The sequence below is a fragment of the Triplophysa rosa genome, linkage group LG13 (assembly GCF_024868665.1).
Source record: "Triplophysa rosa linkage group LG13, Trosa_1v2, whole genome shotgun sequence".
In the NCBI taxonomy this organism is placed as follows: domain Eukaryota; kingdom Metazoa; phylum Chordata; class Actinopteri; order Cypriniformes; family Nemacheilidae; genus Triplophysa; species Triplophysa rosa.
This window is the reverse complement of record NC_079902.1, coordinates 19,929,026-19,948,904: the sequence shown is the minus strand read 5'-3', so window position 1 is coordinate 19,948,904 and position 19,879 is coordinate 19,929,026. Positions and strand designations below refer to the sequence as shown.

At 37.7% G+C, this 19,879-nt stretch overlaps 1 protein-coding gene across 6 annotated transcripts in view; it reads left to right on the top strand.

The window, feature by feature from the left end:
* The window catches only part of unc5a (unc-5 netrin receptor A), a 168,723-nt gene that overhangs the window by 65,615 nt on the left and 83,229 nt on the right, over positions 1-19,879 (top strand). For all 6 annotated transcript variants that reach the window (XM_057349912.1, XM_057349915.1, XM_057349914.1 and 3 more), the window contains exon 2: positions 15,791-16,012. In XM_057349912.1, the coding sequence (XP_057205895.1) occupies positions 15,791-16,012 (222 nt within the window). The remainder of the gene's footprint in view (positions 1-15,790; positions 16,013-19,879) is intronic.

Genomic DNA, 19,879 nt, shown 5'->3' with positions numbered 1-19,879 from the left:
CAGAGACCTGTTCTCTTGTTATTGGGCAGAGCTTGTCCTCTCGCTCCAATTTGTGGTAAGGTGTCATTAACAGCCAATGCCGTTCCACCCCATCCCGCTGCCTGTCAAAAAATCTTCAGCCCTCGAAAAAACCAGATGAGAACACGTATGCTACACACACGAACACTTTTCTTGGATTGGCCTATGTGCGGTTTCTTTTTCTTTTCCTGTCATATCCTCCATTCGCATTTGTTCAGTTTTTTGTGTTGGAAACATGTGTTTTGGTACAGTATGTGTCTTCTTTCTCGCACTCTCTGATCTGAAGTAGCATTCTAGATCTTCTCTATCATGTAATCATGTCTGTAATGTCTGCTGCATTATTCATCATGTGCTCTTACCATGGCAGTTTTAAATGAATACTGCATGATCACAATCATTGGATACTCAACACACACATCCTATAAACATCTTTCCTTGTGTCCCCTTTTGGTAAAAATATCATGTAACTGAATAGTTTCTGGGTTTTGGGTTCTAGATTTGGCCATGTTTTGCATTTGGGAGATGCTTTTATCCAAAGTAATTTACAGTGCATTTAATGTGTGTATGAAGAGTTTGGTTCCAAAATTAGATAACTCCGTTTTTAAACTTTTTTTTAAATCACTTTTTTTTTTATTGTGCATTCCAATTAATATCAATCAAACTGCAGTTGGTTTGTTTTTATTTAAGCCATAATAACAAAAACTAACACTATAAAACACAATAAAAACATTATAACATAATAAAAAGCATGATTTTTGAAAAATTAAAAAAACAGAGTTATGTCATTTTGGAACCAAACTCTTCAAATTATAATCAATATATTGACACTACAGTATATATTCATACTATCAATATACATGAATACTAATAATATATAAATATATACAGTATAGAGAGAGAGAAACACAGTGTATGTATAATATTTCTATATATATAACTTCTCATGCATTTCTCCTCTATTTGTTACAAGACCACTGATAAAAGGACGACTTTGAATTGTGAAATGTGAAGTCATAGCCGGGGTTTCCAACAGCTCACGAGACGCGCCAATGAAATGTCAGCAATAATCTCCACAATTTATTGACTGTGGTCTTGCTATTCATTAACTGTGAAGAACTCTTGTCCTTCAATAACTTAATATTATTAATTGCGAAATATAAATCACGTCGCGGCGCCGTCACACGTGCTGCCAAACGGAGAACAAGAATGGGAACTTGTAATAAATGACAAAGAAAATACTAAGATAATACGATCATATTAAACTCAGAACCCATCCATCAGAATTATGACATTGCCGTGCAGCGAAGCCCTTTATGCGTGCGGATTTGCTTTATGTGATTATTCACGTTGTAACAAAGCAGCTTGGTGGGGTTCAACACGCTCCGGCTTATCTTTGATCTCTGGCTCTGGATGGGATGCTCCAGAGGTGGTCTCCGGTTATAAAAGATGTGCTTTCCAGATCATTTGTATTCATGAACGGTTGGAGTCAGAGGACATGATATGTCTGTTGCTTGTGAAATCATAGCGATCTGTCTGAAAGTTTGCAGGGGGAAAATGAATAGAATTGATCAGAATGGTGTTCTAGGGAAGCTTGAGTTTCCAGAGCCACTCAAGGCCTGTGTCCTAAACGCGTATGCGAGTCTAATCATGTCTGTCTGACTTATGGGAAAAGTTGGATTGGATTTCTAGCTTTGTCTTTTATTTCTAGAAAGGATTTAGTCTTATCTCATGAAGTCCCGATTGCCCTTTCTCTTTCATGCGAGTGTCTGTCTCTCTCTCTGCATCTGTGTGAACTTTAGAAGCGTGTCACACAATCTGAAATCATTACGGTTTTAACAGACGTGTTTTGACAGAAAAGTTAATAAAAAGATTAGGTTCAAATTAAATACATTATTAGTTTACATTATATTGCATATATTTGAGTGTTAAAGTTATAGCATAATATTTCTGGTGTTACTTTTTTATTCATTTAATATATTTACTGAAACATACACTTCTTTGCTGAGTTTTGCATTATGTATGATGTATGATGCATGATGGGTTTTGTAATTATCAATGACATACAGAGTTTTGTATAACTTCTAAATACTTCAAATTGCATTGAATACTAAAAAAACTATGTTATGGGAGAATCCAATGCTTCTTTTGTAGCTTGTTCTCCATCATTGAAATTGATTTATTGAAAAATTTTAATTTGATTATATGTATGTCATCTAACAATCCCTAACTAAATGGCAATTGTAGATGAATTACAAATGCATCTGCAGTTACTCACATTTGATATACTGCCAATTAAAAATATGTGTCATTTATAACAGTCTCGCAATTAACACCTTGAAATGTGAGTTTTCGCAGGCAACGCCGTCTGCGCCTTAATTGCAGGCACACTGGTAATAAAAAAAAATTTAGAAGTATTAAATTATTATTATTACTTAGCCTGAAAACTTGAGTCATCCTTCACCACGTTTCTAACATTCAAACAGGTTTATGTTTGAAGAAACCGAGGTGTACCCTCAACGTACAATATTGCCACCTATTAAGCATCGTGGTTTGTCCATAACGGTGCGGGCAGACATCTCTTGGCAGTCATTAGGTTCAGTGATTGCGCTGTATAGTCCTATAATGACCAAGTAATATGAGGCCATTTGATAGTATCAAATGCACCCTATGGTGCAAACACTCTTCAGCGACGTCCAACATATTCCAGGAGGATAATGCAACCATATGTGCTACTTAATAGATTCAAGGGTGATTTTAGGAATGCAAGGTTTGAGTCAAACACCTTTCATGGCCTTTTTTAATCACCAGATGTGATCATTATTGAATGGTTATGGAAGTTTAAAAGCACAGAGTGGCTTCATCTCATTTATTTTTCATATAACTGATACTTTTTTTTTTTAAGGAGAGTCCAATGTTCATATAGACCGGTTTGCAAGATGAAAATACTGGTCCAGAAGCACTTACAGTTTCATTTTTTTTAATCTAACATATATAATTAAATCTTAAAGGGATAGTCCCACCCAAAAATGAAAATTCTGTCACGAATTACCCTCAAGTTGTTCCAATTCTGTATAAATTTCTGTTTGGTTGAACACAAAGAAAGATATTTAGAAGAATGTTAGCAACTGAGATTTCTGGGGCACCATTGACTACCATAGTAGAAATAATTTATTGTTGTTCTGTTGAACACAGAAGAACATATTTCGAAGAATTTAGGAAAACAAACTGTTCTGGGGAACCTCGGACAGCCATTTTACATATAGGCCGTTGGATGTATTCTGTTCAAACGTTTGTGCAGTGTTAAAAAACTGAAATAGGAAGTTCTTCTGGGCCAGCGTTGTTTACGTTTTCCAAAGTGGTCTATAAGAGCATACACTGTATGTTATGTGAATGCTGCAAATATTATTTTTGCTGTTGACCTGACCAGCAAGCTCTGACTTCAGAATGGACTACTGAGACTTCAACACACTATAAAAAATGCTGGCTTGTTTTAACCCATGATTGGGTCAAATACGAACAAACCCAACTGTTGGTTTAAATGAATCTAGAAAATGTCCATATTCAACCCAACCATGTGTTGAAACAATAGCTCTCATGTTATTGTCCTGTTTGGATGAATTTGTTCTTCGTACTCATTACTTTTGCAAGTCACTTTGAAAAAAAAAGGTAAATGATTAAATGGAAAATGGCTATAATGGTATTCCAGAACACAACTAGCATAAACGGGATTGGAGATTCAGTTTTAGTATCTCGATGTATAAATCATGGCCGAATGAAGTGCAGAACTTGAAGGTTCATTAACTCGTGTTAAAGAAAACTTCACGCAAGCTGTCAGGTTCCACATAGTACAACTGGTTAATATTTTATTGCCTTTTAAAAAAGTTCAATTGCCTTTTAAATTCACTGCGCAAGCACTGAGAAAGAGAACGGGTGCACACTATTGTTTTGCATTAGCATAGCTGGGCTATAATTAGGCCCGAGCAGGTGCTCAGGTGCTCTGCTTTGTCTAGTTCTTGTTAAGGATTATATTATGTGCCTTTTTAAAAGAGATCTCTGGTGTACTTGCTTTGCTTCTTTGTCACGCTAATTAAACCGCTGAAGTCAGACTCACGGCTCAGCCGGGCCCGCGTGCGGAGGAGGATGCGCTTTTCAGGTGAACAAGTTGACAAGTTGCGTGCGGGTCCCTCTGCTTTTTGTTTGGTGTAGCCGCCAAGAAGCCTAATAAGAACGTTCTCCAGACATCGTATTAGCTAATTATTGTGATAATTCTCTCACACACGCGATATTTATGTGCGTACCAAAAAGGCTGAAATCCGTTGTTTAGCCGTTTGTGTTTATTCAACATTTCTGCAGATAAACATTTGTTTCTGTGGTGTTTGTGAGGACCGCATTGGAAATAAAACTGCGCCGTGCATTGGGCTAAATTCCTTTATATCTCGAGGAAAGCTGGGAAGGCCTAATTAGATAAGGGATTAAAATGTTCATTTAAATTGTTTCATGATTTGACTCTTTTCCACAGAACCCCTCCTTTTCTCACACTCATTCTGTTCACATCCATTTTAAAGAGTTCACTCAATGCTTTTTATATGTGCTGTTATCAACTTCTTTTTTAAGTGTCTGTGTGCACTTACAAATTGGATCTATTTTATTTTTAAATTGACAGTGTAAGGAGATGATTAAGCTTGAAGAAATGTTGACATCAGCCTTGAAAAGAGTATTTGGGACATGTCTACGTGTAATTTAAAACTTTCATTTCGTGTTTTCTTTATTTTTTAATGTTCAATGCAATAAAATGCAGGTAATCGGGATAAAAACATAAAAACATGTTACTCTGTATAGACATTTTATGTTATTTTTTAATGCGAGGTAAATGTGACATAAGCATCAAAGTTTGATTTTAACCATTAATTTCATTATGGTTTTAATATTTGACATGACTTTACTCAATCAATATTAGATATCAAGGTTATATTTAAATGTTCTTTACATTATGTTGGATGACGTTATGTAGAAAACAGTAATCACCCAAAAAACGACGTGGGTTTTTACAGACTGAGTCACATATTTTATAGTAAATGATAGTTTTGCAAATGTATACGAGTCTTTACATCCCTCCCTGAGGCTGTTCAACACATGTCAGAATCTAGTGCTGTTACATCATTCACTCAGATGTTACATCAACAACGTTTTGTTGACCCTCGTTCAGATAATTGACTTGTGGAAGCTGTTTTCTACAATCCTGTCTCCATTCAAGTGGCTGTTTCGAATGAACTTAAGAACCCAAACTAAATAAAATATCCTGCTTCATTAGCACTGAGTAACAGACACATTTTAACAGCTTTTAGGTCCCCAGGTATCACAAGCTTAAAGAAAGACAGCTTTAGAGGACACTGTTTGGCAAATGATCCTGTATTGTTTCCCAGTCTCATTTTAAAGTTAGTCTGAGAAAAAATTGGGGAGCTAATGGCAACCAAAAAAGGGAAATCATTTACATTCACTCTCGCTGCATGCAATTTCTTCGCAAAGTGTCAATTACCAGACGCGTAGCTAACAATCACCACCATTAGCATATATTTAAAGGTAAAGTTTGAAGCACTTTTAGGTTTAACGTCTGATGTTGAATCAGTGGAAAACAGTCTTTGTTCTTTTTGAGGAACATTCGAGAGACCCTGGATATTGATTGGACGTATCTGGATAAGAAACTAGATAAAACGTATTGGTTCCTGTCTGCGCGTGTAAGAGGAGCAGATTGACTGAGACCGGTTCTTTTGGTCTTTTTTTAGTTGCACACTAATCTTGTCTTGAATTTATGTTCTTCTTTTTTCGTTATCTATCTGATGTGGAAGGCACTGTAATATAAAGTAACATTAAAGTGCATATTAAATATTTTACATATTGCATATTGCATGAAACGATTATAAATAGCCTTTAAGTATCACGGTCTTTAAATGTTACAGAACCATTGTAGTCTCACTTAAAGGTTCAGTGTATGAAATTTAGCGGCATCTAGTGGTGAGTAGTGGCCACTACACCCCTCCCTTTCGAAGCACTGCGGCAGCTGACACAGAACAAAGATTACGTTATTGCTTCTTTCCCGAAGGAGATAACGTATTTACGAAACACGCTCTGTAGAGCAGTTTGTATGTTTAGGGATGTAGAAATAATGTGGCGAATTCCAAGCAAGGGGACCCGCAGTGTATGTAGATGGAAACAGCTCATTCTAAGATATTAAAATCCTAACGCTTCATTATGTACTCTGAAGACATAGTTATGTGTATTATATTATAAATATATATAAAAAGACCCTCCAAAAAATTACACACTGCACCTTTAAGGTTGTAAAGGTTTGTTTGACTCCGACATTCTTCGACACAGCCTCTTTCAGGCCCTTCACGGGGAGGTGGGAGACGGCAGAAAAAAGATGATAGGCAATAAAAAGCTAAATGAAATCTAAAATTTCGAGACATCTGTTTCACAGCACAGAATACTCATTAAGGGATTCACACTTTAAATGTGTAGCATTTTCCCCAGCAGCTGTTTGAAAAATGAACTTGCATACACATTTAAACCCCAAATCACTCTTGACATAGTTTTAAATGTGACATTTCGCGCTTTTTCTGATGCGAACCATTGACCGATCAGAGATCCTGGAGGTATTAAATTAGTTTAAACAAAGACTGTGATGATATTTTGGGAGTTTTCACAGGGCTAGAGTAAATGTGGTGTGACATTTTACTTAAAGTGACGGTTGGAAGTGTGAAGGCTCTTTATTATTGAACACATTTTTATAGGTGATAACAAACCACTATTGAAAACGAGTTGAGTTTTTAGAGCACAGGTGTGAGACTCTATAGTTTTGGAGGGGGGGCTGTCCTGAGGAGTTTAGGTCCAGCCTTGTTCTATCATTTTGCTTGTCATTTTTAAGCTATCCTGAAGACCTTTTTTAGCTGGTTCAGGTGTGTTTGATTTGGGTTAACCTTACAAAGGGTCATAAATGTTCATAAAAACAAAATAACAACTGTTTTGCAAGCACAATAAAGAGAGAATTAAACGATAATCAACAACATGACCCATTTAAAGGGCTTTATTAAAGCAATACAACAGGCAGCTTCGATCCATATAACTGTTGAATTTTCTCTTCCACATCTAAATGGTAATAATATATGTTATAGTGACCTCTTTCACTGTGTACAAGGATCAGTTAATACCTGATTTGTATGTTGAGCAAGCCAATTACTGCTGGTGCTGTTTTGATGATTACAGATTGTATCTATTAACAGATTCAAATGTGCTTAATGAGTGGATTGGTTTGATGGGTAAATCAAAACCAACATAATGGATCTGCATTGCTTTAAAGGGAGAGAGAGACCCAGTATGAAAAAAAGCAGCAAATCCATTACTAAACCCATATGATAGTCATTTTAAAGGGATCGTTCACCCAAAAATGAAAATTTTGTCATCGTTTACTCATTATTTTATATTTTTATTACATCGTTATTTGTCTTTTTCACAGAAGAAAATATATTGAAAAATGTGGGAAACCCAAAAGTTCTGGGTCACTATTGACTACTATTGTAGTTTTTTTTCTATGGTTGTCAATAGTGACCCAGAACTGTTTGGTTACAACCATTCTTCCAAGTGTATTTTTTTGTGTTCAGTTGAACAACAAAAATGATAAATGTTTGGAACAACGTGAGGGTGGGTAATGATGACAGAATTTTCACTTTTGAGTGAAATACCCTTTAAATCAGCCTTGCTTGAAGCTTGTCGTCATTGACTAATATGTATGTTTAATAGCCAGAGAAAAAGTTGACCCCAGCGGTCAATGTAAACGCCATTTGCATAATAAACATTCGCTATGCATTCTCTGTTGCAAAGTGCTCTGCACATTTATGTGAAGCATCCAGGAACTTCAACTGTACAAACTCATGACAGTTTGACCCATGAACTCCCTCCCTTAAGGCTTTTACCCTTTTGCTTGAAGTAAAGGTGCTTTGTTTTGAAACGTACGTAGCGTTTGATGGTAAACAAATAGAATATTGAATGTGGCACCTCACCGATATGTATGTAGTCTGCGGCGTGAATCGATGCTTCTTACCGGGGCTGTCCAGGGAAGAGGAGAGAGGCCAGACCTGAAAAAGATTTTCGCTAAACCTAAACTCATAGCAGAGCAAATATTTGTTGTCTGCTGGTAAACAGGCATCAGTCAGTCTAGGGCTTTACCGTGCGTCAGACAAGGCTATTTCCTGTCTAGCCGGTGCTGCGCATAGACCAATATCTTTTATCAACCATCAGGACCGTGAAAACGATGGCTTTTTTGTAGATTGTAGGTATATCACTGTATAGGCATGACTAAATGTTGATTTGAAGTTCGGTTGTTGTTTGTTTTATTTCCATACATTTGAACAGGAGCCCATCGCTGACCTACAGTTCACCGAAATCCATTTCATGCTTGAAAAGAAGTGCATTTTTCTTTTTCAATGTTTTGAGACCTTTGTGTTCACTTTATTTTGATGTGCTCGGTCCAGCTGATTTAGACCGCAGGAACACATCCTTCTTGACCAGCTTTGCATTGTGATGGTGTTAGTAAACTTGCATGGTTAATCAATAAACAAAAATCATACTAAATGATCACGTTTCTTTGACAAATCCATTACCTTTTTCAATATTATTGAATATGTGAACCAGACAGAACCTCACCAGATGACAAATGGACTTGAGAAAAATGATTTCCTTTCAAACGCACATCAATGGACCAACACGCTGTAGCGACCGTCATCGCCGCACTCATGTTGTTAAGTTACTGACACATGAAATGGCTTAATAGTCCGTATAGACATTTTCATCAAATTAATTTCTGAAGACATTGTAAGCGTTGATGACATCATAAAACGCATTACAGCCGCCGTTCATCATTGTGAAGGGAAATTACGGCCGGCGATTGTGTTACGATGCGTTGCTTTAGAGACAGAGAACTGATAAAGTGCATTAATTGGTTCAGAAAGGCCAGGCGAGCTTTGGAGAGAAACCTTACATGACCTTCTAAGCCAATTGTGTGCGGTGTCGTTCGGCATACAAACGGCTGCCAGACCATGTTTACAGTCTGTCTCCTTATTTCAGTTTAACTGATAGAGCTTTCATGTTTGGCTCCAGCTATCAGCAGATTTCGCCTGTGAAGCCAAATGCCAGTGTTGTGTTGTGTATCAGATTAGAAAAGGGAGTGATCTGTCGATGCCGGTGGTCAGTATGGGTTTTGGACATCGGGATTTGGTCACAGCTGGGACCCGATTATCTGGGTCTCATTGGTGCTTAGCGGTCTGGTTTGGATTGGCCGGTGGTCAGCAGCTTCACAACCCATAATTGAAGAGATGCAGACTGTTTACTGTTGGCATTCAGTTTATTGTGTCTTTTCATGCAGTTTATTGAAATGAATTTGCTCGCTCTGATTCATTATTCACTTTTTAACATTATGAATTGTGTCTTTGCGCTTGCATTAAAAATGCCATTTTATCGCGCTGACACACTTGTGTGTCTCTGACAAAAATATCTTGATCTCATAAATACGTTTTGCCGCTGATGTAATGTTCGGGGATGACAGATTGCATTATCGGAGTCTGCACGAGGATGTATCCATTAAATATTAGTTTCGCGTAATGTCAGATTTCAGATTCAAATGGTTACCATTATGTAATGTTTACTTCATTTGTGCATTGATCCATGAGTGGAACGTTCAGCCTGGACGGGCAGTCGTTTTCTTGTTATTGTTCTTTGTGTGTGTGTCAGGATGTGTGCATGCATATGAAATGAGTGAAACAGAGTGATGAATATATTAAACCCTATAACAACATAAGCGTAGGAAGCGCATCAATCAGCTCTTACAGAATGACTTTAATTTGAAGCGTTGCGTGGCTGGAATATGCTCTCATGAATAAAGAATTTAACTTCGGCACAAACTACGACGTGTGTGGAACAGAATGGGGAAATGTTCAATGCAGTTTATTCATTGTGGATGTAAAGATGCTTTCTTCTAAGTCAGCTGTTTGAAATATGTGGCACACAGAGATTTTATTTGTCTAGATATGTTGGAAAGTATGGTGGAAATGATCTCGTTCACTGTGTTAAACAAGCAGGGTTGAGGAATGTTACTTTATTGTATTGTATAATCAATATAATCAAGTGTGTATTGACCTGATGCCACAGTGTTTTATCTTCTCACAGACGTGCTGTAAGTTGTGATCAATCTCTCGTTTTTCCCAAAACTGTAAAAAGTATTTATGGTATAAGATCTATGGTGAATTTAGGTAACCTGGGACACTTATGATACATTGAGATGGCTGTCCCAAAACGTGTGCCAGTTTACCAGAATTCGTTAACCTTATATTTTTATATTTAAAGATGCGGTCTTTACCTGTGTTTAATTAAAAATTGAATACTGAGCAAAAAGGGCAGGGTTGAAAACTGTTTCCTTACTCTGATTCACAAAGTTAAGCATATACATGCAATAATGATTTATACATCAAGCAGTCGGTTTCAATGTGATGGGAAATGTCAGGTTGACATGTTCAGTATTTATAACTGCTATTATTATAGATATAATTGCGTTTACAGTTTTTCTTTGGAGTTTATTAGTATTTTAATATTTTTTTAAATTGCTATTATTGAATTTGTATATGTGTATATATAATGTATATGTGCTTCTGTCATTTTATTATTTTTATATAGCAATAATTTAATTTCTTTCTTTACACTTTTTTATTTTCTTTATTTACTTCTATTTGAGATTTAATTTTAACTTCATAATTTGATACTGTTTTAAATATATTTTCTGGTCTATATATGGGTAGTTCACAAATATACCTTACTCTTGTGTCCTATGGTGTGACATAGCTAAAATTAAGAAAACAAATGGTTAATAATATATTATTTTGTATTACAATAATTTATATTTATAATATAAAATAGCATAAGAGAGATTTATCTTGATATTTTTTTCTTACTTTTTGCTGTCACACTCTAGGATACATTTGCGGTTTATTTGCCAACCATCTCTCTCTCTCTCTCTCTCTCTCTCTCTCTCTCTCTCTCTCTCTGAATATTTTTAATATATATTTTTTCTATTACCCCTAAAGGCAACTATTAAAACTGTGTAGATAAATAGATGCATACTGTCATGAATATGGAAACATCAGAAACCACCTTCTACTTTATGATGGTCATATATCACATCTTACCGCTGCCTTAAGCCCACCTGGACAGTTTTGGCCGGGTCTGCCTGCTGGTTTACAAAGCTCTCGTGTAAAACTCCTGGCTGTAGAAAAGGTCACCATGAAGAGCTAATGGCCTTCATCATTGTGCCAAATTAAGCCTCATTAGATGGACCACGTCCCATAGCACCCGCTCTTACATCAGCACAAAGAAAAGCCATTTTGACCTGCAATAATTGCCTTGATTGCACCACCTACCGCTTCAGACGTGTTTCCACCGAAAGGCTTGAATTCCCAATTCATCTGAGCATGTTTTAAATAAATGAATGTCTCTGTAAGATGAATTGCTTGTCTCTTATAGCCCAAGATGTAATGCAAGAGAGAGGGGCAATAACACATGAAACTGGAAAGTGATGTATGTCCTTCATTGGACACAGAACATTTAGTTTTCATTAAGAGTTAAACACGTACACGATACATTAGAGGAGGTTCAGTAGTGATAGCTTTGCTCTTTACTGTATTTCACTCTGATGAATTAGCAACTCAGCACACCGCGTAAAATGACAAAAGGAAACGAGCAGAAAGGCATTAATATGACGTGTTGCAGCAGGGCTAATGTCTTAGCTCGGAGGCTGACGTTTATGACTTGAGCTAATGCTATCAGCGTGACCCGGGCGATGGTTTACTGTGGGCGAGATGAGAAAGGTGCGGGAAAGGTCGCGCTAGCGTCACTGTTTCATGAAGAGTTATGTGCTCTTTGTGGTACAGAACAGCATTAACGGCCAGTATTACGACCACGCTGGATTCTTGCTTTGTGAAGTAATACTGCAGCCCTAAAAATTGTTACTAGAATCAAAAATTGTGACTTGTTTTCTACAAAGTACATTGCTGATGTGGAATGCTTAATCTGGCCCAGTGTGGAAATGACTTAAAACGCAATTTAAGTCAATTTGGATCACAATCTGTTGAGGTCTGTCAGGCAAGTCAAATAGTTTTCAGCGTTGTTGGCAGTTAGCCAAATGCCAACTATATTAAAGACTAAAAAAGAAGGCAATAGCCTTGTGGTTAGTGCGCTGACATACAGCACCTGTACGCTCAGGACACCCTGAGTTCGGTTCCTGTCTTGGAGGGTCCTTTGCCGATCCTGCTCCCCTATCACCACACACTTTTTGTTTGATATCTACTATCATATCATAATTAAGGCATAAATGCCCATAAATATCATTTTTAAAAAGGCTAAAAAACAATGAATTTACTTGTACATGTATATTGTAGAGTACTTGTAAACTATGAATAATCTTGTGTTTTGTGTTACCATTACTATATTAACAAGTCTCTAATTAATAACTCTCTGTAAGTCACTTTGGATAAAAGCGTCTGCTAAATGTCTAAATGTAAATGTTAAACCCAGTATTTAATATTGTTTTATCAAGTTTAAACCCAATAAAAAGAAACCTTAACCAGATGAAAGATTTGCCATTTTATCATATTGTTAAAATGTTGTTTATACTATGTAACACAAGATTCATTCTCATATTCTATTGGTCACATAGACTGTACATAGTATGCACAGAATACCATAAAATGATATATTGTAGATTGAAAATAAAAAGTAAAATGAAATTTTAGAGATTTCGATCATTATTTAGATAAATAATTATGAAAAGTTATATATACAATACCTAATTTGATATATGGTGGCAATATGTATGTAAGAAAAATCACAAAAGCAACGCAGTTCTTCGTATTCCATGTTATATTCTTCATGATGCATGTTAGACAAATGGCAAACTCTGACATGTTTTTTAATATAAAGAAACACCCTATAATGTATACTTTCTCAGGCAGAAAATACGTGTGGTGTCTCATGAAGAATTATAATATGTAAAGTAAAAATTGTTAAGTATATGCACTCTTAAAAATAAACTAAACTGTGACACTGGGCTGTGCAGTTGCCTGTCAATGGAGTCATATCTGCGTTCCCCTTTACCGCCTTTACTGACGTAGAAACTGCATGACAACAGTGTCATGGACAAATGCAGAAGTTAGTGTCTAGCGCCTAGCAAGCCACTAACTTGTTTCGAGCAGTCACTTATTTATGGACCACAATTATTCGCAACATTTATAAAACTTTACCTCATCTGCTAAAATGATTTCTCGTCTGATTGATGGCCATCAGCGGTGGAGTTGAAGACAACAGATCCCATCATTCCACGCTCCTTCACAGCGTCATCAAGCTACGCCATTGTTGTTGTTTTGATCGGCGGTTTTTACAAACTGCACCTTTAACATCAGAAGAACCTTTCTGTTTCACAAAAGGCTCTTTGTGTCACGACTGTGGCAGAAGAACCCAAGCGCAGGCAGACGTGAAGGGGTTAACAAAGGGTATTTATTTATAAAACAACGAAACAAAAGACCCACAATGGGGTAACGAGGACTGAACTAAATATAAAGACAGAACAAAAGTACTTCCCACGAGGGGGCAAAAACAGCTGGGTAAAAACAAAACCTAAACTAGAAAACAACGACACAACGTCTCAAATAACATAGAAAGGGAAAACACGGGCAAGGCAAAGTACTCACATAACACGACAAAACAAACCGTGTAAACAGCACAAACTCAGAACAATCCACGAGTACAGGACAAAGAAACAAGAGGGTATTTAAAGGGAAGACAACCCAGGGATAACGACATGGGGCAGGTGTGGTTAATCAAACACTCAGGGAAGGATAACAAGGAAACGAGAGGGGCGGGGCCAATGACGAGACACTGGAGAGAACGTATATTATCGTCAAAAGAACAATAATATGTTTCTCTCCACACCAAACCAAAGACTTTGTCATGGCTCTGCTACAAGACCAAGAAAAACATGACTAAATGAAGCAGAGCCATGACACTTTGTGGTGAAAAAAGGTTCTTCAGATTATAAAATGGCAAGAAAAAGATGGTTCTTTAAAGAACCTTTGACTGAATGATTCTTTGTGGAACCAAAAATGTTTTTTCTGTGGCATCACTGTGAAGAACCTTTTAAGCACCTTTATTTTTTAAGAGTATGTGACCCCTAATCCGTCCTGTAAACTGCACCTTGATCTGTCTCCATTTCCAGTCGTAGACATTTGCTGAAGATAAGCACATGGAAAAGCATCCTGGGGATGTTAGTTTTACATTTCCTGTAAAAAACCAGTCGAACAGAATCTTGCCGCAGCTCATCTGTAAAGAGAAACGGTGCCGGGGGAATAAGTAATTAGCAAAACTGATATCACTTTAAAAATGGATTTTATCCACTTTCCGTTTTCAGTGCAGTCCTGGAGGCTATTGAGCATTTAAGCATGTGTTTGTGTTATTCAGAGCGTGCGGCACTTTGTTTGTGACGCACAATGGCGTTGGACAGCCAGTATGAAGAGAAACTAAACAGCCAGCCGAAGCCGCCTGATTGCTCTGGATCGTGGGTGGAAAAGGATAAATTAGCAATTCATTCTTAATTACAAAGACCAAAAAAACATTGCGGCTAACAAATGAAGCAACAAAATAACTGATAGGGCGCAGTCTCTCCCCGAGCCACGCGGAAGAATCGCTCTCCCCGCGCCTCGCGGGGCCAAGCTCTGATTAATACTGATTTCTCATTGAATCTCTTTAAACATTGCGGATCTAACCGCCTCGCCGCTTCATCCATAAATCCACGTAGGGGAGAGATATTTCCGCCCACGGAGTCGCACAGATATTTGATCCATAAACAGTAGGGTGCGAACCCCACCCGGGAGGTGTCGGAATAAAGAACCAGCGCTTAATGCAGCCTATTTGCAATAGAGGCCGTCGGTCGGTGAATGGCTGCCAGTCACGTCGCCGCGCTCGGTCCGGCCGTAATAAAAAGTTGAGTTAAAGCCCTGGATACAGCGTGTTTTGAAGTGCTGTGGTCATTCAGCAAGAGGGATTTATGGCCTGCGGTCCATCAGCTCTGATCTTAAAAGGCTGTGATTAACAGTAGAGAGAGTAAAGATGGTCTAGCAGCACTGCTGTAGGCAAACCCTGACAAGGCCATTCCACTCAGAAGCTTTTTACTCGGCCTGTTAACAAGGGAACTCTCTCGCTATCACACACACACATTATTTGTGTGCGGGGGGTGTGGGGGGGCTTACATCTCTTTCAGGAGAAAATAGTGCCCTACTTTGTCTTGTAATACAAACCCAGACCACACAAGACAAAGCGGCCTTTTCTAACATCACACATAGCAGAGGGTGGTAAAATCAAAATATTATATCATGGGACGTGTAATTCTATCTCACAGTAATGGTGTATATCAAAACACAGTTACTTATGAAATTCAATATAAAAATGGTTGTTGCTGTAAAGTATATACACATGTGGTGAATGTCTGTATTCTTCCCAAAACGGATGCACTAGATTAGCATTACGCTCAGGTGTGTCACAAGCAATCTGTGCGCTCACGGGACTCAGAGTGTGAAATTAGATCTGATACACTCATTATCTTTCTGCATTGCTAAAAGGTTTTCGGGCATCTGAACAACTGAAACCAGTCACTAAACTTGTTGCACATTTCCCGTCACAGGTGCAGAGCACGCGGCCAGCGTAACGCATCCGCTTCCTGTTGCCTTCTCTGACCTTCTGCCCCACTTCCTGGTGGAGCCCGATGATGTTTATATCGTTAAGAACAAGCCGGTGACCCTGACCTGCCGGTCCACACCTGCCACTCAGATCTACTTCAAATGCAACGGCGAGTGGGTTCACCAGGACCAGCACCTGATCGAAAGAGACGTGGACCCGGCTACAGGTACAGTACCTCTCGACACGGCCCTCAGGGGTCGAGTGTGCGGGCGGCTGACCTGCAGTATTTACAAAATGACACTGAAGAGCCGGAGAATGCTTTTGCTTTTTCTTCATCTGTAGTGTTGTACCAAGAAACCAATGCATTGAAGCCCATTTCTAAAATGACTTCTGGCTATATTTTTATGAACAAGGCTTTATTTCTGCTCAAGGATTTATTTTGCATTAGTGAACTCATGGAGGCCGCCTTACTTATTTTTCTGTAGCTGAGGCTGCGATGAGAATACACGTGTTGCTTATATGCTAATTTTAAAGCAGAGCTGTTTTTATTGCAATGTGATAAAAGACAGTAATGTTCCAGACATAATTACATTTATTTCAAATCTTTCACAAAGTAATAAAGTTCATTAGCTTAAAGCCACAATATGGAATATTTGGACCGCTAGATGGCGCACTTTCGAAACAACAACAAAAGGCGAAGCTAAATGACATTATGTAGGAGAGTGGAATTATGGGAAATGTCATTTTCACCATCCAGAGGCGTATGGAGATTGCCCATCTTGTTCACGGACGAGGTAATGAATTTATTTTATTTCATGTCATCGTAATGAATTAGCTTGCAAGAAACGTGGAATGTAATGCTACGTTAGCCCGCGACTGATATTGGACTTTGTCAATTGATTTGGTAGCGTAATGCTACACAGTTTTACCTGTTTAAAACAGTCATTCAGTCGTCGTTTATAAAGTAAATTTGAACAAACCCACAGCATTTACAAGTAACGTTATTGGCTACATATTTTTGTGCGACATATACTGTATTTCATAGGGTAACTGCATTCATAACTATTCAAATAATCTGTGCATGAGTATTTCGTGTACAATAAAAAAATGTGCTTACCTGTCTATTAAAACACATGCGAGAGCGGAGTCTCTGTCCATTTAGAAAACGCCACGCCGATATTAATCCTTGTTTTATTTCTTCGTTTGTCCATAAGCCTGCTTGCCTCGTTTGGCCTACGTTTACACCTTTTTGGGGTTTCCTTTACTCGCCAAAGAGTAATCGTGATCCATAATAACAGAACAACAGATGCTGCGTCCCACATGCTATATAACCACTTACGCATTTGCGTGTTGCCGTAGTTTCTACAACCGGAAACTGAGGGTAGTGCGGAGCAGCGGATATTAAGTCACTGATATGCGACAAATACAAGGGAGACAAGGGACGGGCCATTAGAATTTTGCAAATTCTAGGTAACATGTGGGATAATATAAGTACACAACTGCATGAAATATATCACAATTTGCAAGTGATTTTTGGATATTCCATATTGTGGCTTTAACAGTAGGTTTACAGTTGCCAAGCAACATAAAGATCGAAGATCATTCTATGATATAATCACACCTGTTTCTGTACATCATTTAAATTTTAGATTTTAATTTGCCAACATTCTGCGTTGCCTGGCAACAGTAAACAGCCTACAGTAAGGCCAATGAATATTACTCGGTAAAATTATTGTGTATTTTTTATTTAATTATGATTAATATATAAATATTTTTCAAACATTATTGTCCTTTATCATATTGCTGTTGTTACTTTGTGTTTGTGAGTTCACTATAGCTAAGACAATTAGAATCCCATTTAGGGCTGTCAAACGATTAATCGTGATTAATCGCATCCAGAATAAAAGTTTGTGTTTACATAATATAAGTCTGTGTTCTGTGCTGCATATTCATTTTGCATTCATAAACACTTAATAATACACATACATGTATAAATATTTAGGAAATATTTTTTATATGTATTTAAATGACTAATAATTGAATTTATATATAAATGTTAATTCATTTGTATATTTAAAAATGATCTTAAATATATGCATGTATGTGTTTGTCTTTATGAGAACAAAATTAATATGCAAAGTACACAGACATATATTATGTAAACACAAACTTTTATTCTGGATGTGATTAATCGCGATTAATCGTTTGACAGCCCTACTACATGTAATAAAATGACTGTAATAAAAACAACATTTCAATGCATACTCAACACTGCTCATCCCAACAGGTTTAAGATCCATCCATGTTTAAAACTGCAATTCATAACTTTTCCTGGTTAAAAATAGAAAAACAAGTACATAAAAAGAAGCTTATAATAATGTTTTACTTTATAAGTTGAGCTGTCGGGTATGATTTCGCTGGAAATGTCAGTTTGTCGTCGTTTGACTTCAAAACGTAAAGAAAAGCACAAAAAAATAAGCTGCAATTTTTATGTTTCAAACAGATGGGAATACAGGGGCAAAAGTTATGGATTGAGCTTTAAGAATGTTTTACAACAGCAGTGCACCTGCTGAAACATCCATCACACAACACAACCACATTTCCCCAAAATTGCACTTTTCTCTCTGCTGTTTGAGTTGTTTCTCACTTTTGAAAGCAGCTGTATGTTGTTATTCCTTTGAGGTCAAATGACACCCAGTCAGTGGTTTAAGCAATGTAGCCAAAGCCGTGGCCGTTTTGTTCTTCTTTTCCTGTTCTTTGACGGACACGTTGTATTTTTCTGTTATTCCACCGTGCCGTGATTGATTGTGATCTGTTGACTAGTAGTCGACTCAGCTTTCTATTGACACATTGTTCCCAGCGTCAACAGAATAAGAGCGTTTCCTAAAGAGTGCTCACGTTCATCCGGGGAGGCGGAGCAGCCTGTCTGCATTCAGCGAGCGGATGTTTGTGTGTTTGTTTTGCACCGGTTGGCAGAGGCAGCGCAGGGCCATATGAATGCACGTCACGTGTGTGCCGGGATTCAGAAGTGATCTGTAACTTAAAACCTCCAATTCACAGCGTGACAGCTGATTGGGAGAGCTGACGCGCAGATGACATGCTGCGGGGGAGCCGCAACAATTTCAGGAGAATGTCGCATTCCTTAAGATGGAGGAGATGCTGAAAGGTATTAAAGCAGACAGGCATAAACTCCTGTCATCTGTCTGTAACACATGCACAGCCTAGACTATTAGCATTCGGTTTTGTTTGTCGCATAGCATATTTGTTTTATTTATTTGTTTATTTGGATCTTTTTTCAGGGGCGTTCATGCCAGCATGAACTCGACTTGTCTGTTTGACTCTCTGTCTGTCTGTCACCTCAGCGGGTCATTTGTCTTTCGCAGGGACACGGCAAGCATTATAACTTAAAAATATCTCACTTCCTCTTTTAGAAATGTATAAGTTTCTCTCCACTTTTTGAGAAATAATCTGTATGTTTCATAAGAGTTTTAGACGGGCCGATAGACTTATGGCTTTAAGGCTCTCTGGATGCCTCTGCAAACCAGTCATTTTTTGCTCGATGTTTTGCAGCCTTTCACCTGCCTTTCAGCAAGGACTACTGAGCAAAACTTACATCATATTATTTTTACTCTTATTATTCATTAAATTGCTTTTATTATTCATGAGCTGTCAAGTTTTACATTGTTCACACACCCTGATTTTTTTAACGGGAGCAATCACATGAGATGCTATACTGTATTTTATGAAGGTTAACTTTTACGCATTCATTTTGGTTGAAGATCTGATGACAGTCAGTGTAAAATTATTCACAGATATAGACTTGTCAACAAGTTTTATGTTTAAAACATCGCAACATATTAATAACAAAAGAGTGTCAGCTTTTATTAGTGGTTACCGTGTGGCTCCTGTTAGCACAGAACGGCATGTCTGCGGTACCTGTCGCTCTGTTTGAATACTAAGTGGTGCCAACAGTGAGACGGCACAAGGGCTGCACATGATACCTAATCTCTTTTGCCTCTGTGTTACTGATGAACGACCAGCATTTGGCCAGAGATGAAGGACACACAGATGTCCAGCGGTATAAGTTTCTAAA